The sequence below is a fragment of the Pantherophis guttatus genome, chromosome 7 (genome assembly GCF_059756535.1).
Source record: "Pantherophis guttatus breed Tessera chromosome 7, ASM5975653v1, whole genome shotgun sequence".
Taxonomy (NCBI): domain Eukaryota; kingdom Metazoa; phylum Chordata; class Lepidosauria; order Squamata; family Colubridae; genus Pantherophis; species Pantherophis guttatus.
In genome coordinates, this window is record NC_142069.1 from 56,694,377 (window position 1) to 56,709,320 (window position 14,944).

The 14,944-nt window shown below is 38.8% G+C and overlaps 1 protein-coding gene across 7 annotated transcripts in view; it reads right to left on the bottom strand.

The window, feature by feature from the left end:
- Positions 1-14,944, bottom strand: part of GXYLT1 (glucoside xylosyltransferase 1) — an 89,853-nt gene that overhangs the window by 13,254 nt on the left and 61,655 nt on the right. For 4 of the 7 annotated variants that reach the window (XM_034404284.3, XM_034404282.3, XM_034404280.3 and 1 more), the window contains 4 exons: positions 9,622-9,796; positions 7,731-7,856; positions 3,226-3,477; positions 2,015-2,138 (listed from right to left, as the gene is read on the bottom strand). In XM_034404284.3, coding sequence (XP_034260175.1) covers positions 2,015-2,138; positions 3,226-3,477; positions 7,731-7,856; positions 9,622-9,796 — 677 coding nt within the window. The remainder of the gene's footprint in view (positions 1-2,014; positions 2,139-3,225; positions 3,478-7,730; positions 7,857-9,621; positions 9,797-14,944) is intronic. The other 3 variants (XM_087873258.1, XM_087873257.1, XM_034404281.3) reach the window with 1 other exon arrangement.

Below are 14,944 nucleotides of genomic sequence, written 5' to 3' on the forward strand. Positions count from 1 at the left end.
ATTTTGAGTAGTACTGGCAAATACCACCTCTGGCTGGCCCCAGAGTGGGGTGGGAATGGAGATTTTGCAATATCCTTTCCCCAGGCATGGGGTAGGAATGGAAATTTTGCAGTATCCTTTCCCTGCCACGCCCACCAAGCCACACCATGCCCACCAAATCACGCCCACAGAACCGGTAGTAAAAAAGTTTGGATTTCACCACTGCCTCAAGTCAATGATCTTTTGCACTCTTGAATGTCATCTGAACCCAAGAATGTCTGGATTATCATTTCATTGAAAGCGTACCATGCTGAGTTGGTTTAATAGTTGGCAAAACAGCATTTACCTTCTTTTGCAGTCTGACTTGCTGCAGCTGGAACAATATGACACAGACTTTCAATCCAGGATTGTTTTACTTTGATGTTGATCCAGCAAGTGTAGTACACAACAATGATGTATTCCACTATCATACTTAAGTTTTTGAGAGTTTTGCCTTTAAAGTCATGTTTTGAAACCCATATTCGACAAAGCCTATTTGCAGTTGTCAACCAGTGTGAATGGCTTACAGGGCCAATTTCCAGAAGAGCCAGATCTGTGGGAAGTTCTCCTGTCCCTATGGCCTGTGTGATACTATATCAATTCCCCTCATCAGTAGAGAGATCCTTTACAACACTGTTGCTCAGTGAAACGAGAGACTCACCAATTGAAACTCAGTGAATGAAGAAACAATGTCAAGTTCTGTTGCAATGTCCAGCATGTTGTCAATTTTACCTGCCCATTTGTTGTTAGACAACATCTTCCCATCCAATGTTGTGATTAAGTGTTGTAGGGGTAACTCATTTGTGTGGAGTGCACACACCAACCAGATCAACTTCCGGTCAAGCTTGATTTTTACACAACGCATGGCACCACCTTCACAGCCAGTCTTAACATTTGTAGAGTTTTCACCAATGGCTTCAAGCTTTTGTCAATACCTTTCTTCTTCATGAAATACATCAGATCATCTGCAATAACTTGAGCATGTTTTCCTATTTTTGAGCCTTTCTCTGGAGTGAAATGATAAAGATATCTTCCACCCGACTCACTGCACACAGAATAATGTTCTTTTTGATGGTATTGGGGAATTGCTGGTCTGAATTGTTTGCTTTCAGCATAACTTTAGTTGCATCTAAATGGCCATCTAAGAATATGCATTCTATTTCGCCCTTCTTACAAAGGTCATCAAATTCTTGACCTAGGGATTTCATATTTTTTTTCCTGGAATCTCTTGGCTTTACTGTGATCAACTACAAGTCTCTTATCTTCTTCGGTGAAGGCGCCTCTGGTAATGGCAGCAGTGGCACGTAGACCAACACTGTATCTTATGCTCTGCTATTATACAATGAATAATTTTATTTCTAATCTGTTATTTCTAATCTATTGTATTCTGTCTTTTCTTTTGAAGTAGAGGGCACGTGTTTTTAGTCTAAGGCCTCTTCATAACTTCTATCACATTCCCCTTCATTTTAATCATCAGTCGTCTGTTTCTAGCATCATCACTATTTTCTCTTAACAGTAGGCCATATCTGAAAATGTTGGGTGTTGGGAGTTCAGACAGCAACAAGTCTTTGCCAGTCCCAATTATGTTGCTCATATGAGTGAATGTTCCCAGTCTTGTTTTTTTAGAAGCCATTACAGATCAGTTATCACACTCACAGGAAGGCCAGCAGTATTAACACTGTCAGAGAAAATAACATTTAACAAAAAGAGAAAGACAGCTGAACCTGTGAAATGAAACAAGCAAAATGTTAAAAAAATATGATATTTATGTAGTTTATTTACCAAGCACATCTAAATTATATTAAAGTAACCAAAATATATTTACAAACCCCAAGGCATGTCACAACTTTTGAACACCCCTAATGTTTGGAAATTGAAAGTTGGAAAATTTGACACACACTAAATTTCTTGGGAACACTTTAAAACACAGTATAACACAAATAGCAATATCATATTAAGATTGAGAATTAAAATTGCATTTTTAAAAGTAACTTACCAGGATTATGAAAAAACATAATGTTCAAAAGATCCTGATCACCCCATGTTATATTCAACTTGTATTTTTTCAGCAGCGGCATGAGAATTTCTTCCCAACGTAATCGTACTGATGTCATATCATTCTTCAAAATCAAAATACCAGAATTAGAAGTAAAGGGATCTAGATCTTACTTTTTATGATAAAATATATGCTTCTTTAATTTTTATCATACTGCCTCATTTTTATGCAGTATTATGTCACAGTAATAAGTCTTTCTGATTTAAATAGGCAATTAATAAAAATTATTAAATATTTATAACAAATAAAACCAAAAGAAACTTCAGTTTAGATTCTACCAGATTAAACTACAAACTTCTAGAAGTACAACAAATATACCTAAGGGTCAATATAAAATACTTTCTAAAAATGAGTAAGAAAGGATATGCAAAAACAGAGATTTATGAATTTTAGTGTTGTCTCAATGCATGAAATATTTCTAGATTAAACAAAATAATGTTAAGCTAACCATAAATATCTAAATTTGAAAATGGCACACAAGTCTAAAGAATAGTTTCAATTTTCAAATACAAGGTTAAATCCTGGCTCTTCTGATTGCTTTTTCTTTTTTTAAATAAAATCTTTCAGGGCACAAAGGACACATGGAATCCAAAGGCATGCTAGAAAGCACCTGAAAGTCATATTTTCAGTTCAAACATTCTAAAATTAAAAACTGGAAATGATAATAGATGTTGTATTTCCACACCCTAATTTGGAGTTTGCATAAGGACCTACACTACATTTTTACATTGGAATGAAACATTTCATGAGTCTATCACTTATGAACAATGTCCTTAAAAAGAACATTATTTTGGATAGATTGTGAGAATAAAACAAATATCTTAAAATGACTGTACATCATCTTACATGCATTCTAAGTCAATAGTCTAATAGCGCCACCTTCAGGTTAGATTGCATATATACTCATAGTACAAATTTCTGAGTCAGTTTAATATGAAGTTTCAAGATAAAAGAACAATGAGAAATGAGTAGGTATAAAGAAGCAGAAGAAAAATGAAAACAACAACAACAAATGTATTTCATTAAAAAAACATTGATAAAAACAGTATATGGTGTTTATATGGGATTAGTTAGAATCTACTCTGGAATATTACTAAAAAACATGGTATTTTAATTTACAGAAAAGTACCGAAAATGAAAAAGCACACTACCTTGAAATATTTTCTTCTAATGCGGGTCATGTTCATTAACATTACTCCAGAATTGATTCCAGTTTTTCCATAATATGGGTGCCTAGCAAAGCGATTATACCACCCAATACGAGGTTCTTCATGCTCTGGTGCCATAGCAGCAATCTGAGTAGAGTTGAATTTTTTCAGGAAAGACCAGATATCATCAACAGGTCTTAAGAACAAGATGTCTGTGTCAACATATAGTAGAGAGTCCACATTACTGAGGATTAACTATAGAAGAAAAAATTTTGGAAACAAAATTAACATCCAACTCTGACATTTTATTCAATTTGCTATTTTTTTTTGAGGGATCAAGTTTTATTTATCCACCCACCCCCCATTTCCCCCCGCATATTTTATGAACAGAGTATTGGCCATATCATAACTTATACAATATAACATATTCAAGTACATTTTACTCAGTTACAATTTTTGCCAAAATTTCCTTTTCCCATTTTTTAATCATGCTTTCTATGCTTATTTATATAAGCAACATTTTAATTTGCCCTCAAATTCTAGTTTTTCTGTTTTAACTCATATTTATTCTCTTTTATTTTTTAATAACTCATTCTTTATCTTAGTACATTTATGCATGTTTGGGGTTGCCTTTCTTCCATTTTATCTTTTTTTATTGTACAGCAATCTTTCTTCTCAATCTCTCCCTCCCTTCTTTCCTTTCTACTTTCTTCTTCCCTCTTCTCCTACTCCTTATTATTTATTTATTTTGTCGCATTTCTATGCCGCCCAATTCCCAAGGGACTCTGGGCGGCTTACAACAAAGAATAAAACAATGCGAACAATCCCATAAAAAATGTTAAAAGAAAAACATTAAAACATTAAAACTTTAAAAACGTTAAAACACATGCACTCCAATTCGTGGCCGGGTCTCGCAAGATCATTATAATGAGATCAACGGCCCCAAGCCTGCCGGAAGAGCCAGGTCTTCACCGCTTTGCGGAAGGCCAATAGGGTGGGGGCGGTCCGGACCTCAGGAGATAATTGGTTCAAGAGAGCTGGAGCGACCACAGAGAAGGCCCTCCCCCGCGGGCCCACCAGCCGACATTGTTTAGCTAACGGGACCCGGAGGAGACCGACTCTGTGGGATCTTACCGGTCGCTGGGAGCTATGTGGTAGAAGGCAGTCTCAAAGATAGCCTGGCCCTGGGCCATAAAGGGCTTTAAAGGTAATGACCAACACCTTGAATTGCACCCGGAGACCAATAGGGAGCCAGTGCAGCTCGCGGAGAATTGGTGTAATGTGGGTGTATCTAGGCGCACCCACTATAACTCGCGTGGCTGCATTCTGGACCAACTGTAGTCTCCGAACACTTTTCAAGGGTAGTCCCACGTAGAGCGCGTTGCAACTCTACTTCCCCTTCCTTTCTCCCTTTCCTCCTCTCTTTCTCCCTTTCTAACCCTCTCTCCTACTCTTATTTCCCCTCCCTTCCTTCCTCCCCTCTTTCCTTTCTTCTCATTCCTCTCTCTCCTTCTTCCTCCCTTCCACCCCTCTACTCCTCTTTCATCTCTCTCTATTGCTGTATCTATTTTCAACTTTCTATTTTCCACTATGGTGTCCAGGCAACCCCGACTTTTCTTTCATTTATTTTCTCAAAATTCCCCTTATCTTTTAATTATTAACAATGTATTTCAACTTATTCCATTTTTATCTTAAATCCTTTACTAGTATAACCTTCCAACCCTTAACAATATCTTTCTATTTTATTTCTTACATACAGTATATTGTTGTATTCTTACTTGCATCATTTATTAACATTTCCATTTTATTCCATTTTACATTTCAATTTTCCCCTTAATTTCAATTAATTCTTTTGTTACTATTATTTCTCTCGAATTTGTACATCTTCCAACAACAAAATATAGTCCATTCTGTCTTTCACATTCCATCTACTGATCTATTTTACATCAAGTAGTGTATTTCTTCTTTTTTACTTACTCACATTTCATTTTATCTTTACTTATATCCCTTTTACAATAATCTGTATCTTCCTTCTAAATTGCTTTTTACATATGATTTCTAAAGTTAACATCCTTCTCTTCAATTAGCATATTCATTTTTAAAATTCCTTTTTACTATCTCCTATTTTCTTTTAATTTCTCCACAATTCCATTTCTTGACACTTTCCTCCCTTTCTCCCATTCCCTTGCCGCCTTCTCCTCCTTTTTCTTCCCCATTTCTTTCTCTTCTCTTCCTTTTTGAGATGTATTCCCCCTTATCCATTTTTATTCTATCTCTATTAATCCCAATGTAATCAGCTTTTTTATTCTGTCACTGTTAATCCCAGTGTAATCATCTTTTTTATTCTATCACTGTTAATCCCGGTGTAATCATATTTTTTATTCTGTCACTGTTAATTCCAGTGTAATCCTTACCCTATCTTTTTTAAACTTGTAATGGTAGTCTTCAACTTACAGTCATTCTTTTAGTGATAGTTTGAAGTTATAACAGCACTAAAACAAGTAAGTTATGATCAGTTTTCACACTTATGACCATTACAGTAACCCCATGGTCACATGAGCAAAATTCTGACGCTTGGCAATTGGTTCATATTTATGATAGTTGCTGTGTCTCAGGGTCATGTGGTCACCTTTTGTTACCCTCTGACAAACAAAGTAAATGGGAGAGCCAAATTCACTTAACAACTGTGGCAAATAAGGTCATAAAATGGGGCAAAATTCACCTAACAATTGTCTTGCTTAGCAACAGAAATTTTGGGTTCAATTTTGGTCACAAGTTAAGGATTGCTTATATCCTCCTTAGATTGTTGCAATGCTGTTGTTATTAGTAAAATATCTGAGAGAGATCCCATATTATTCTGGATAGCAATTAGAAAGTCAGTCTAAAATTAAAGAAACTCACAATATTTAGCTTCAAACAGATAAAACATGGGGAAGGTATGGTAGCATTCTCTTAAGATTTGGAAGGACAAAAATGGGCAAGATTGTTTGAACAAGTGTGAATATTATACAGCAAAAAAAAGTTATGAGAAAGCATATGGCAAGTGAATGTTAGACAAACCTTCCTAACATTCAGAGCAGTCTGATAGTGAAGCTAATTACCAAGAGAAATGGTGAGTTCCTTTTCATTAGATGTGCTTATGGAAGCCATCTTTTGAATTGGGCCTTCAGGCCTGCCACATTTACTGCTGTGGGAAATTGGGAAGGGGGATTGTATGAAGCAGGGGTGATATATAGTCATAATAACACTCCTTTCTCAGAAAGTCAAGGCCGTCCTGCCTCTACCTAGGAGGCTGGACCTGTGAGGCATCTCCAGTTGGGATACTGCTTTGATAGGATCATGTGATGGACTTGTGGGGGTTGGGCAGGGACTTGAACTTTTCTTTGGGTGAGGAAAACCTGGAAACTTTCAGATTCGGGTTTTCCCAGATGTGCCAATATGACATCTCTAATAAAATGTAACTTTTGAGGAAACTGAAGCTTCAGAGTTTTCTTTCGTTGGGGAGTGTTACTTGGAACCCTGACACTTAGGTACAGAATGCAAAGTACAGTATCTACTCAGAATACTTTAATTTAGATTTCTATATTGGGCAAAATTTCATACTGAAAATCTAATTTTGTTCTTTCCAACTTTTGATGTTATTTCATTCAATATAAGCTGTGTATTGGTGATTCTGTAATTGCCAAATGTACTGAATACATAGATATGCCTTCAAATTTCTGTTATTTGGTGAGTAAAGTTGTTTTTTCTTGGCTTATTAGAATGTTTAACTTTTTCATCAATTTATTAATGAGAGAGGAAACTGTAAGGAAGTAAAACCCTTCTAATCAGAATTCCAATAATATTTCCAAGCCAAAGCACAATCATCAGCACCCGGACTTTTCGTCAGGCCCTGAAAACTCATTTATTTCATCTAGCTGGGCTGGCTTGATCCCATCCTTTCGGTTTTAATTTGAAATTGGTTTTAACTGGGTTGTTTTAAATTGTGGGCCAAAATTATTTAATATCTTTTAAACTGTTTTTTAAATTTTATATGTTATGTTTTATCTCGGCTGTTCACCGCCCTGAGTCCTGTTGGAGAAGGGCGGTATAAAAATCAAATCAAATCAAATCAATTAAATAAATCTTTAGTGTGGAGTAACTGGAATACTGAAACAGGAATCTCAGCCAACAAGTAATGACCTACCTCTTCATATTCAACCTGATTATGCTTCAACTTGGTAGTACTACTTACTTTTGAAAGGGCAGAACTAGTCCACCACATTATTACGTTGTAATAATATGCCAAATAAATAACTGAAGAAGTTACATTTTATGTTCATTCAAACAGCAATAGCTTACCAAATAACTCACTTTTCTCTAGAAGCATATTTATTTATTATATTTATATGCTGCCCATCTCATTCTGAAAAAGGACTCAAGGCAGTTATTTAAGAATAAAATAACACTTATTTTTCACTTATGACTAGAATTATTAATTTTGCTTAACAACTACCATTGCTACTTACTGGTAGGAAAAGTCTTTGAGAAGCACAAGGCTTGAACAATTTCTTCCATTCTGCTGCATTCTCAGTTGGAAATGAGATAGGGTACAGAGTATAATTAAATTTTTCATTATGTCTCAAATTATCAAGCTGAAAAAAACAACATGTTTTAGTATTTTTGTATCAAAAGTATATAAGCAAGATTAACCAATTTCTAACTACTCTATTTCTCATTTTGATTATTAAACAGTATGTTTTCAAGCCTGTAAAATTAAGATTTGTGAAAGGAATATATAATACTGACAATTTGTTCTCTATTTTATTGGATTTATATGCTACCTTTCTAAAACAAATGGTACTCATTATATTTTACTAAGAGGGTGAGAATATCTTGGATCAGTCACTACTTGCAATTGATGTAAAACAGAGAAAAACGAATCAACATAAAATGAGCCTTGGTGGCGCAGCAGACTAAAGTGCTATTAAGTAGCACCAGCTGCCTGCAATTACTGCAAGTTCAAATCTCACCAGGCTCAAGGTTGACTCAGCCTTCCATCCTTTCGAGGTAGGTAAAATGAGGACCCGGATTGTGGGGGCAATAAGCTGACGTTGTATAAAAAAGAAAACCGCTTGGGGGGGGGGAAGCCCTACTATGCAGGTATATATAAAAGTATGAAGGCTATTGCTTAACGCATTGTAAACTGCCCTGAGTCTCCAGAGAAAGGGCGGCATACAAATCGAACCAATAAATAAAATAAATAAATAAATGCAAATACGTGTTTTAGAAAATGGTGTTAGTTTAAAAAAAAAAACTCTATGCAAATAATTGGGAATATCAAATAACCAAACTCACAATTTATCACAAATGTATTTTCTATGAAAAGCACCTGTCTTCATAAAAGACAGCTATAGCATGTGTATATTTAAGGTAAAAAAAAAAAGTATGGTTCAGCAGGATACTAATGTTGCCAAACTCAGACTGTATCAGAGGATAAGTGAGACAAATGCAATTCATAGGATAAAAGCAGGTCAAGAAGTCACAACCTCCTGGTTTCTAGGCCAGCATCTTAACCACTATACCAAACTGACTCTTAAGTTTTATATAAATTTAAGAGGCGTGTTTCTTATAAGACTATACTTCTATCATGTGCAAATGTTAAAATATGTTATGAACATTTTATTGATAAGGGTAGTTCTTGACTTATGACAATTGAGTCCCAAAATTTCTGTTGCTAAGGGAGACAGTTATTAATAAATTTGCCCCATTTTACAACCTTTGCCACAGTTAAATGAATCACTGCAGTTGTTAAGTTAGTAACACAGTTATTAAGTGAATCTGGCTTCCTGATTTACTCTGCTTATACGAAGGTCACAAAAGGTGATCACCTGATCCCAGGACACTGCAAACGTCATAAATATGAGTCAGTTGCCAAGTGTCTGAATTTTGATCACATGACCATGGGAATATTGTAATAGGTGTAAGTGTAAAAAATGGTCATAAGTCACTTTTTCAGTGCCACTGTAACTTTGAATCGTCACTAAATGAATTGTTGTAAATCAAGGACCACCTGTATTGGATAATAATTTCTAATTACTCAATTTCTTTTCAACTTTAGAGTTCAAAGAACTGGAAACTGCTGTGCAATTGATGAATACTGTAGTGTAGCTCCACTTATGACTGAGAAGACAGCAGGGGTTCAACTCATCCACCATGAGGTCACAATATACCCAAATTACATGCTTTTTGCTCTTGGAAATATACTATTTTCCAGTTACAAAGTAAAAAAAAAATCTTCACAGAATATAGATCGCAGACTGACAGATTTAGAGACTGAACCAAGCAGCCTTAGATTTGGTGGAAAAATACAAACAAAGTTACCTTAATCCAGGCATACATTCTTTTATGAATACTTACTATTTCTCTGAAGTCACTATGTAATGATTCCTCAGCAAAAATATGACACTGAAGATTTTTGATGCTGAAAATAATAGCTGATTTCAACATAGTAACAGTTTCCTCCAATCTTTCACCACAGGCTACTACCGCCAAATGCATCCTTTCAGAAAGCTGAGGCCTTGGAAAATCATATCTGATGCAAAAATACAAGAAATAATTGTTTCTATGGAAACAATGCTAAATGTAAACATTCTATATTACATTTGAAACAAAGATTCTTTATTCAAGTTAGTCATTAATGTTACTTAGCTTTATCACAATTTGGGAAAAAGTAGTTATGACAACCAAGAGAATGACAAGGATATATTTCAACTGCTGCTGTTAAAGTAGCACTTAGCTGCCAGCTGCCTGCAATTACTGCAAGTTCAATTCTCACCAGGCTCACGGTTGACTCAGCCTTCCATCCTTTCGAGGTAGGTAAAATGAGGACCCGGTTGTGGGGGCAATAAGTTGACTTTGTATAAAACAGAACACCATTCGGGGGGGCCAAAAAGCCCTACTAAGCAAGTATATACAAAAGTATGAAGGCTATTGCTTAATGCATTGTAAGCAGCCCTGAGTCTCCGGAGAAGGGCGGCATATAAATCGAACTAATAAATTAAACCAAGTTTTTAAATCACTTTTTTGTAATTTTAATTTTCTATGTTATCTGCTCATAAACTTTTATTTGAAAAAGCATCTCATTTTTCTCAAAGAACGTTTTCTTTTAATAAACACATTTGGTTGAGAATGTAGCCCACTTAGCTATCCATCTTACAGCAAAATTTAATATTTTCTCATATTATTCCTCATAGTAGCTTTCATTACTATTTTCTTTACAGCCTAATCCTAACAATATTTCCTGCTGCTAACATAAATGCTTTGTTGTAAAGAAAATAAACAAAAAACCAAAAGTAAAATCAAATACAATACTAATAGCCAGAAAAAAATGTCAACATACACTCTAAAACACATGAACCTTTTGTAATATCAAAATAAATTCCAATAAAAATCAAAATGTTTCAGACAATAAACTGTTAACCTTAAGATGCAAACAGTAAATATATAATTAGATGTGTGCCAGAGTTCTCACAGAAAAAAATGAGGATAAGGTTATCTTAAGATCTTATTGAGTAGATGAAAAATATCATCAATTAAAAAGTAGTCAAATTCCAGTATCACCATTTCACTAATATATAAGAAAGTCCTGGATGCAACCTATCAATTCAATACTAGATACTTCATTTTTTATTCTTATAATTTATTCTTCAAACTTTAATAAACACCTCACCATATATTTTATGAATTAGAATATTTTTATTTTAAAAATTGATTTTCTAACATCTTCTATTTATATGCATAAGAATAGAGATATAAAAAATAGTTCAAATACTTTTTCTTTTAAAAATCTGAAGGCTTAACTATTGCACTGAAATGAATTCAAATATAAAGCACTCTGTCTTGCGGTAAAATGTTAATTCAGTTCTTGGGATAGCTCCCAAGCTGTTGACATTAAGGAAGCTACTGAAGACTTGGCTGTATCTCTGAGACTTTGGATAGGTTGGTGGTGCAACTCGTTATATGGGTTCTTTGTTCATGTCCATCTTCATGGTGTTTATGATTATTTTTGTATTGTTCTCACTTTTTAATTGTAAGCTCTCCAAAGAGTCAGGCAGCCTTCAAACTGCTAAATGACTGAATGAATAAAGTCACTTTAGATTGATAATAAATCGTAAAGAGAGTAGAATCATGGCTCCTTACAGGAATAAGTTGCAAAGAGTGCAGTAAAGAACAGGATCCAACCTAACTTACTCTCATAAAAGAGGTTTGTAGCTCATGTCGTTTCTGGCTTCTCCGTTAGTCTTGGCTCAACTCTGCTAGAATCAGATTTTAAAGCCAAAATAAAATACTGCTCCTTTTTTTATTGCTTTTATTGTTTTATGAGCTGTCCAGAAATGTGGTTCTTAATGTGAGGGGAGATGTATGTATGTATGTATGCAGAATAGAATTTATTGGCCAAGTGTGATTGGACACACAAGGAATTTGTCTTGGTGCATATGCTCTCAGTGTATATAAAAGAAAAGATACGTTCATCAAGCATCATAAGGTACAATACTTAATGATAGTCATGGGGTACAAATAAGCAATCAGGAAACAATATCAATATAAATCGTAAGGATACATGTCGAGCCCAGCCATGGCTTGACACATGATCCTTGAGGGTAATGAAACGTAAGCACAGCCCTCAAGCCAATACTTCCAGGGAGGGCTAGGCACTGAGTGGTTAGACTTCGCTTCACGGTGATGGCGTTTCACCGGGTGGTGATGGTGATGGTGCTACTTATGAGAAGCAACTAGGGAATAGGACGAGATGGTGAATTGGGGTCATCATGGCTACGATTCCTGGCTTTGAAGGACACTGGAGCAGAGGAACACAGAAAGTTGCTGGAAGCCGCCAAAACTCAAGACAGGTGCGACACGCTGCCGAGGGTGGGGTACGGGGCGGGGCAGCATATTTAAAAGCCGCTGAGAGGCGATAGCCGACTTTGAACAGCTCGTACTCGTCTTTAAGTGATACCAGTTTGTAGTGGATTAAACGTGCCCCTCCTGGTTAGTGCTGGCTTCCCGGGAGGTGACGCGAGGCTGGCTCCAGGGGATTATAAATGCTTCATTGGGCGAGGGTGTCTTTCCCGCTGTCTTGAAAGAGGCGGTGGTGAGACCTCTCCTCAAGAAGCCTTCCCTGGACCCGGCAGTATTGGCTAACTATTGTCCAGTTTCCAACCTTCGCTTTGTGGCGAAGGTTGTTGAGAGTGTGGTTGCGGGACAGCTCCCCCAGTACCTGGATGAAACGACGTATCTAGATCCGTTCCAGTCGGGCTTCAGGCCTGGGTACAGCACGGAAACGGCATTGTTGGTGGATGATCTCTGGAGGGCTCGGGACAGGGGGTGCTCCTCTGTCCTGGTCCTGTTAGATCTCTCAGAGGCTTTTGATACCATCGACCATGGTATCATGCTGCACCGGTTGGAAGAGTTGGGGGTGGGAGGCACCGTACTACGGTGGTTCTCCTCCTTTCTCTCCGACCGGTCACAGTCTGTGTTGATAGGGGGGCAGAGGTCGACCCCGAGACCCCTTATATGTGGGGTGCCACAAGGATCAGTCCTCTCGCCCCTTTTGTTCAACATTTATGTAAAGCCGCTGGGCGAGATCATCCGTGGTTTTGGGGTGGAGTACCATCAGTACGCTGATGACACCCAGCTGTACATCCCCATCCCAGACCACCCCAACGATGTCCTTGAAGTGATGTCCCGGTGCCTGGAGGCCGTACGGATCTGGATGGGGAGAAACAGGCTCAGGCTCAACCCATCCAAGACCGAGTGGCTGTGGTTTCCGACATCCAGATATAGTCAGCTGGTGCCATCGCTGACTATTGGGGGCGAATCATTGGCCCTCACGGAAAGGGCTCGCAACTTGGGTATCCTCCTGGATTCACGGCTGTCTTTAGAAGAGCACTTGATGGCCGTGGCCGGGAGTATTTTTCATCAGGTTCGCCTGATCTGCCAGTTGCGTCCTTTCTAGATTGGGACTCCTTACACACGGTCACTCATGCCCTCGTCACCTCTCGTCTGGACTATTGTAACGCTCTCTACATGGGGCTCCCCTTGAGGAGCACTCGGAGGCTCCAACTGGCACAGAGTGCGGCCGCGCGGGTGGTGATGGGAGCGACGTGGCGCTCCCATGTAACACCTCTCCTGCGCGAGCTGCACTGGCTCCCGGTGGTCTTCCGAGTGCGCTTCAAGGTTTTGCTTATCACCTTTAGAGCGCTCCATGGCTTAGGACCTGGTTATTTACGGGACCGCCTGCTACCACCAATAGACTCCCACCGACCAGTATGCTCCCATAGAGAGGGGCTCCTCCAGGTGCCATCGGCTAAACAATGTCGACTGGCAGCCCCCAGGGGGAGAGCCTTCTCTGTGGGGGCACCTACTATCTGGAACGAGCTCCCCCCAGAGATACAGAGGATCCCGGATCTGCGTACCTTCCGTCGCGCGCTCAAGACTTTCTTGTTTCATCAGGCTGGCCTTTCCCCCTTTTAAATGGAAATTTTAAATTTGGTTTTAAAGTATTGGGGTTTTAAATTTGTTCAGCCAAATTATTTAATTCGTTTTATTCTATTTTAAATTTTGTATTTATATTGTTTTATTCTATGGCTGTTCACCGCCCTGAGTCCTTCGGGAGTAGGGTGGTATACAAATTCAATAAAACTAAAACTAAACTAAAACTAAACGAACACTGGTGAAACAAATAAGACTGACTTTGATTGATTCAGCGTTTGTTCGCAGAGACGTGGATTAGAAAACCGAGAGCAAGTCAGCGCTCCCGTTAATACTCAACCTGCCTGTTTGTAGTCGTGAGTAAGGCCATGGCTGAGGGAACTTCTACAACTGTACCTGAGGCTGTGGTGGCTGAAGGGGAAGAGGAGGTGGTGGAGGCAGTGACACCTGAGGAAAGTGAAGCCAGGGTTGTGCAGCCAAAGGAGAGGAAAGCTTGGAGCGAAGACCGTCCGGTGGAGAGCCAGGAGAAGGATAAGGGGACAATGCAGTTTGCCACAGGCCATTGGTGGCATAGCTCTGTATTAACGGGTCCTGGGGAGCCTCAGGACAGAACCCCACCACCCTTTGGGGGCGCACCATTCCAGGGCTGGAAGGGGAGACAGTGGATGAAAGAAGACGAACAGGACTGGAGTTATTCCACAAGTCCTGGGCCTACCACCATGGAAGTGCTGAGAGAAAAATTTGGGGAAGCCAGCTTCATGGACGCGCCTTCATGGCAACCCTGGACAATGGGACTGGACCCCTCAACCACCTGGTGAGGGGGTGGAGGGTCCAGTTCTGAGTCACGCTTCCGCCTTACCAGCCCCAAACTTCGGAGGAGCAAGATCTCAGACAGTTTAGGGGTGCAGAGCAACATACTGTTGGGGCCCCGGTACCATCCACTGAGGAGGCAGGGCATGGGCCTGGTTAGGGCCCAAGCGTAGGATATGAGATGCTTGCCACCAGACCTCCGCCTGTGTGGAAGCATTCGGAACCTCCCCGGGTAGCTGGTAGTAGCACAGACAATGCAAGGGGGCATGAGCAGGTGCCATTATGGCCTGCTGGATTATGGCCTCAACAACCATGGTTCTGGGCCCCACCACCCATCCAGGCTTTGTTTGATGGGAGTCCTGATCGGGTAGCGCTGTTTTTAAGCCAGGTCATTAGCGACCTTGACCTCTATCGACGGTTCTATCGCCACCTATCGCAA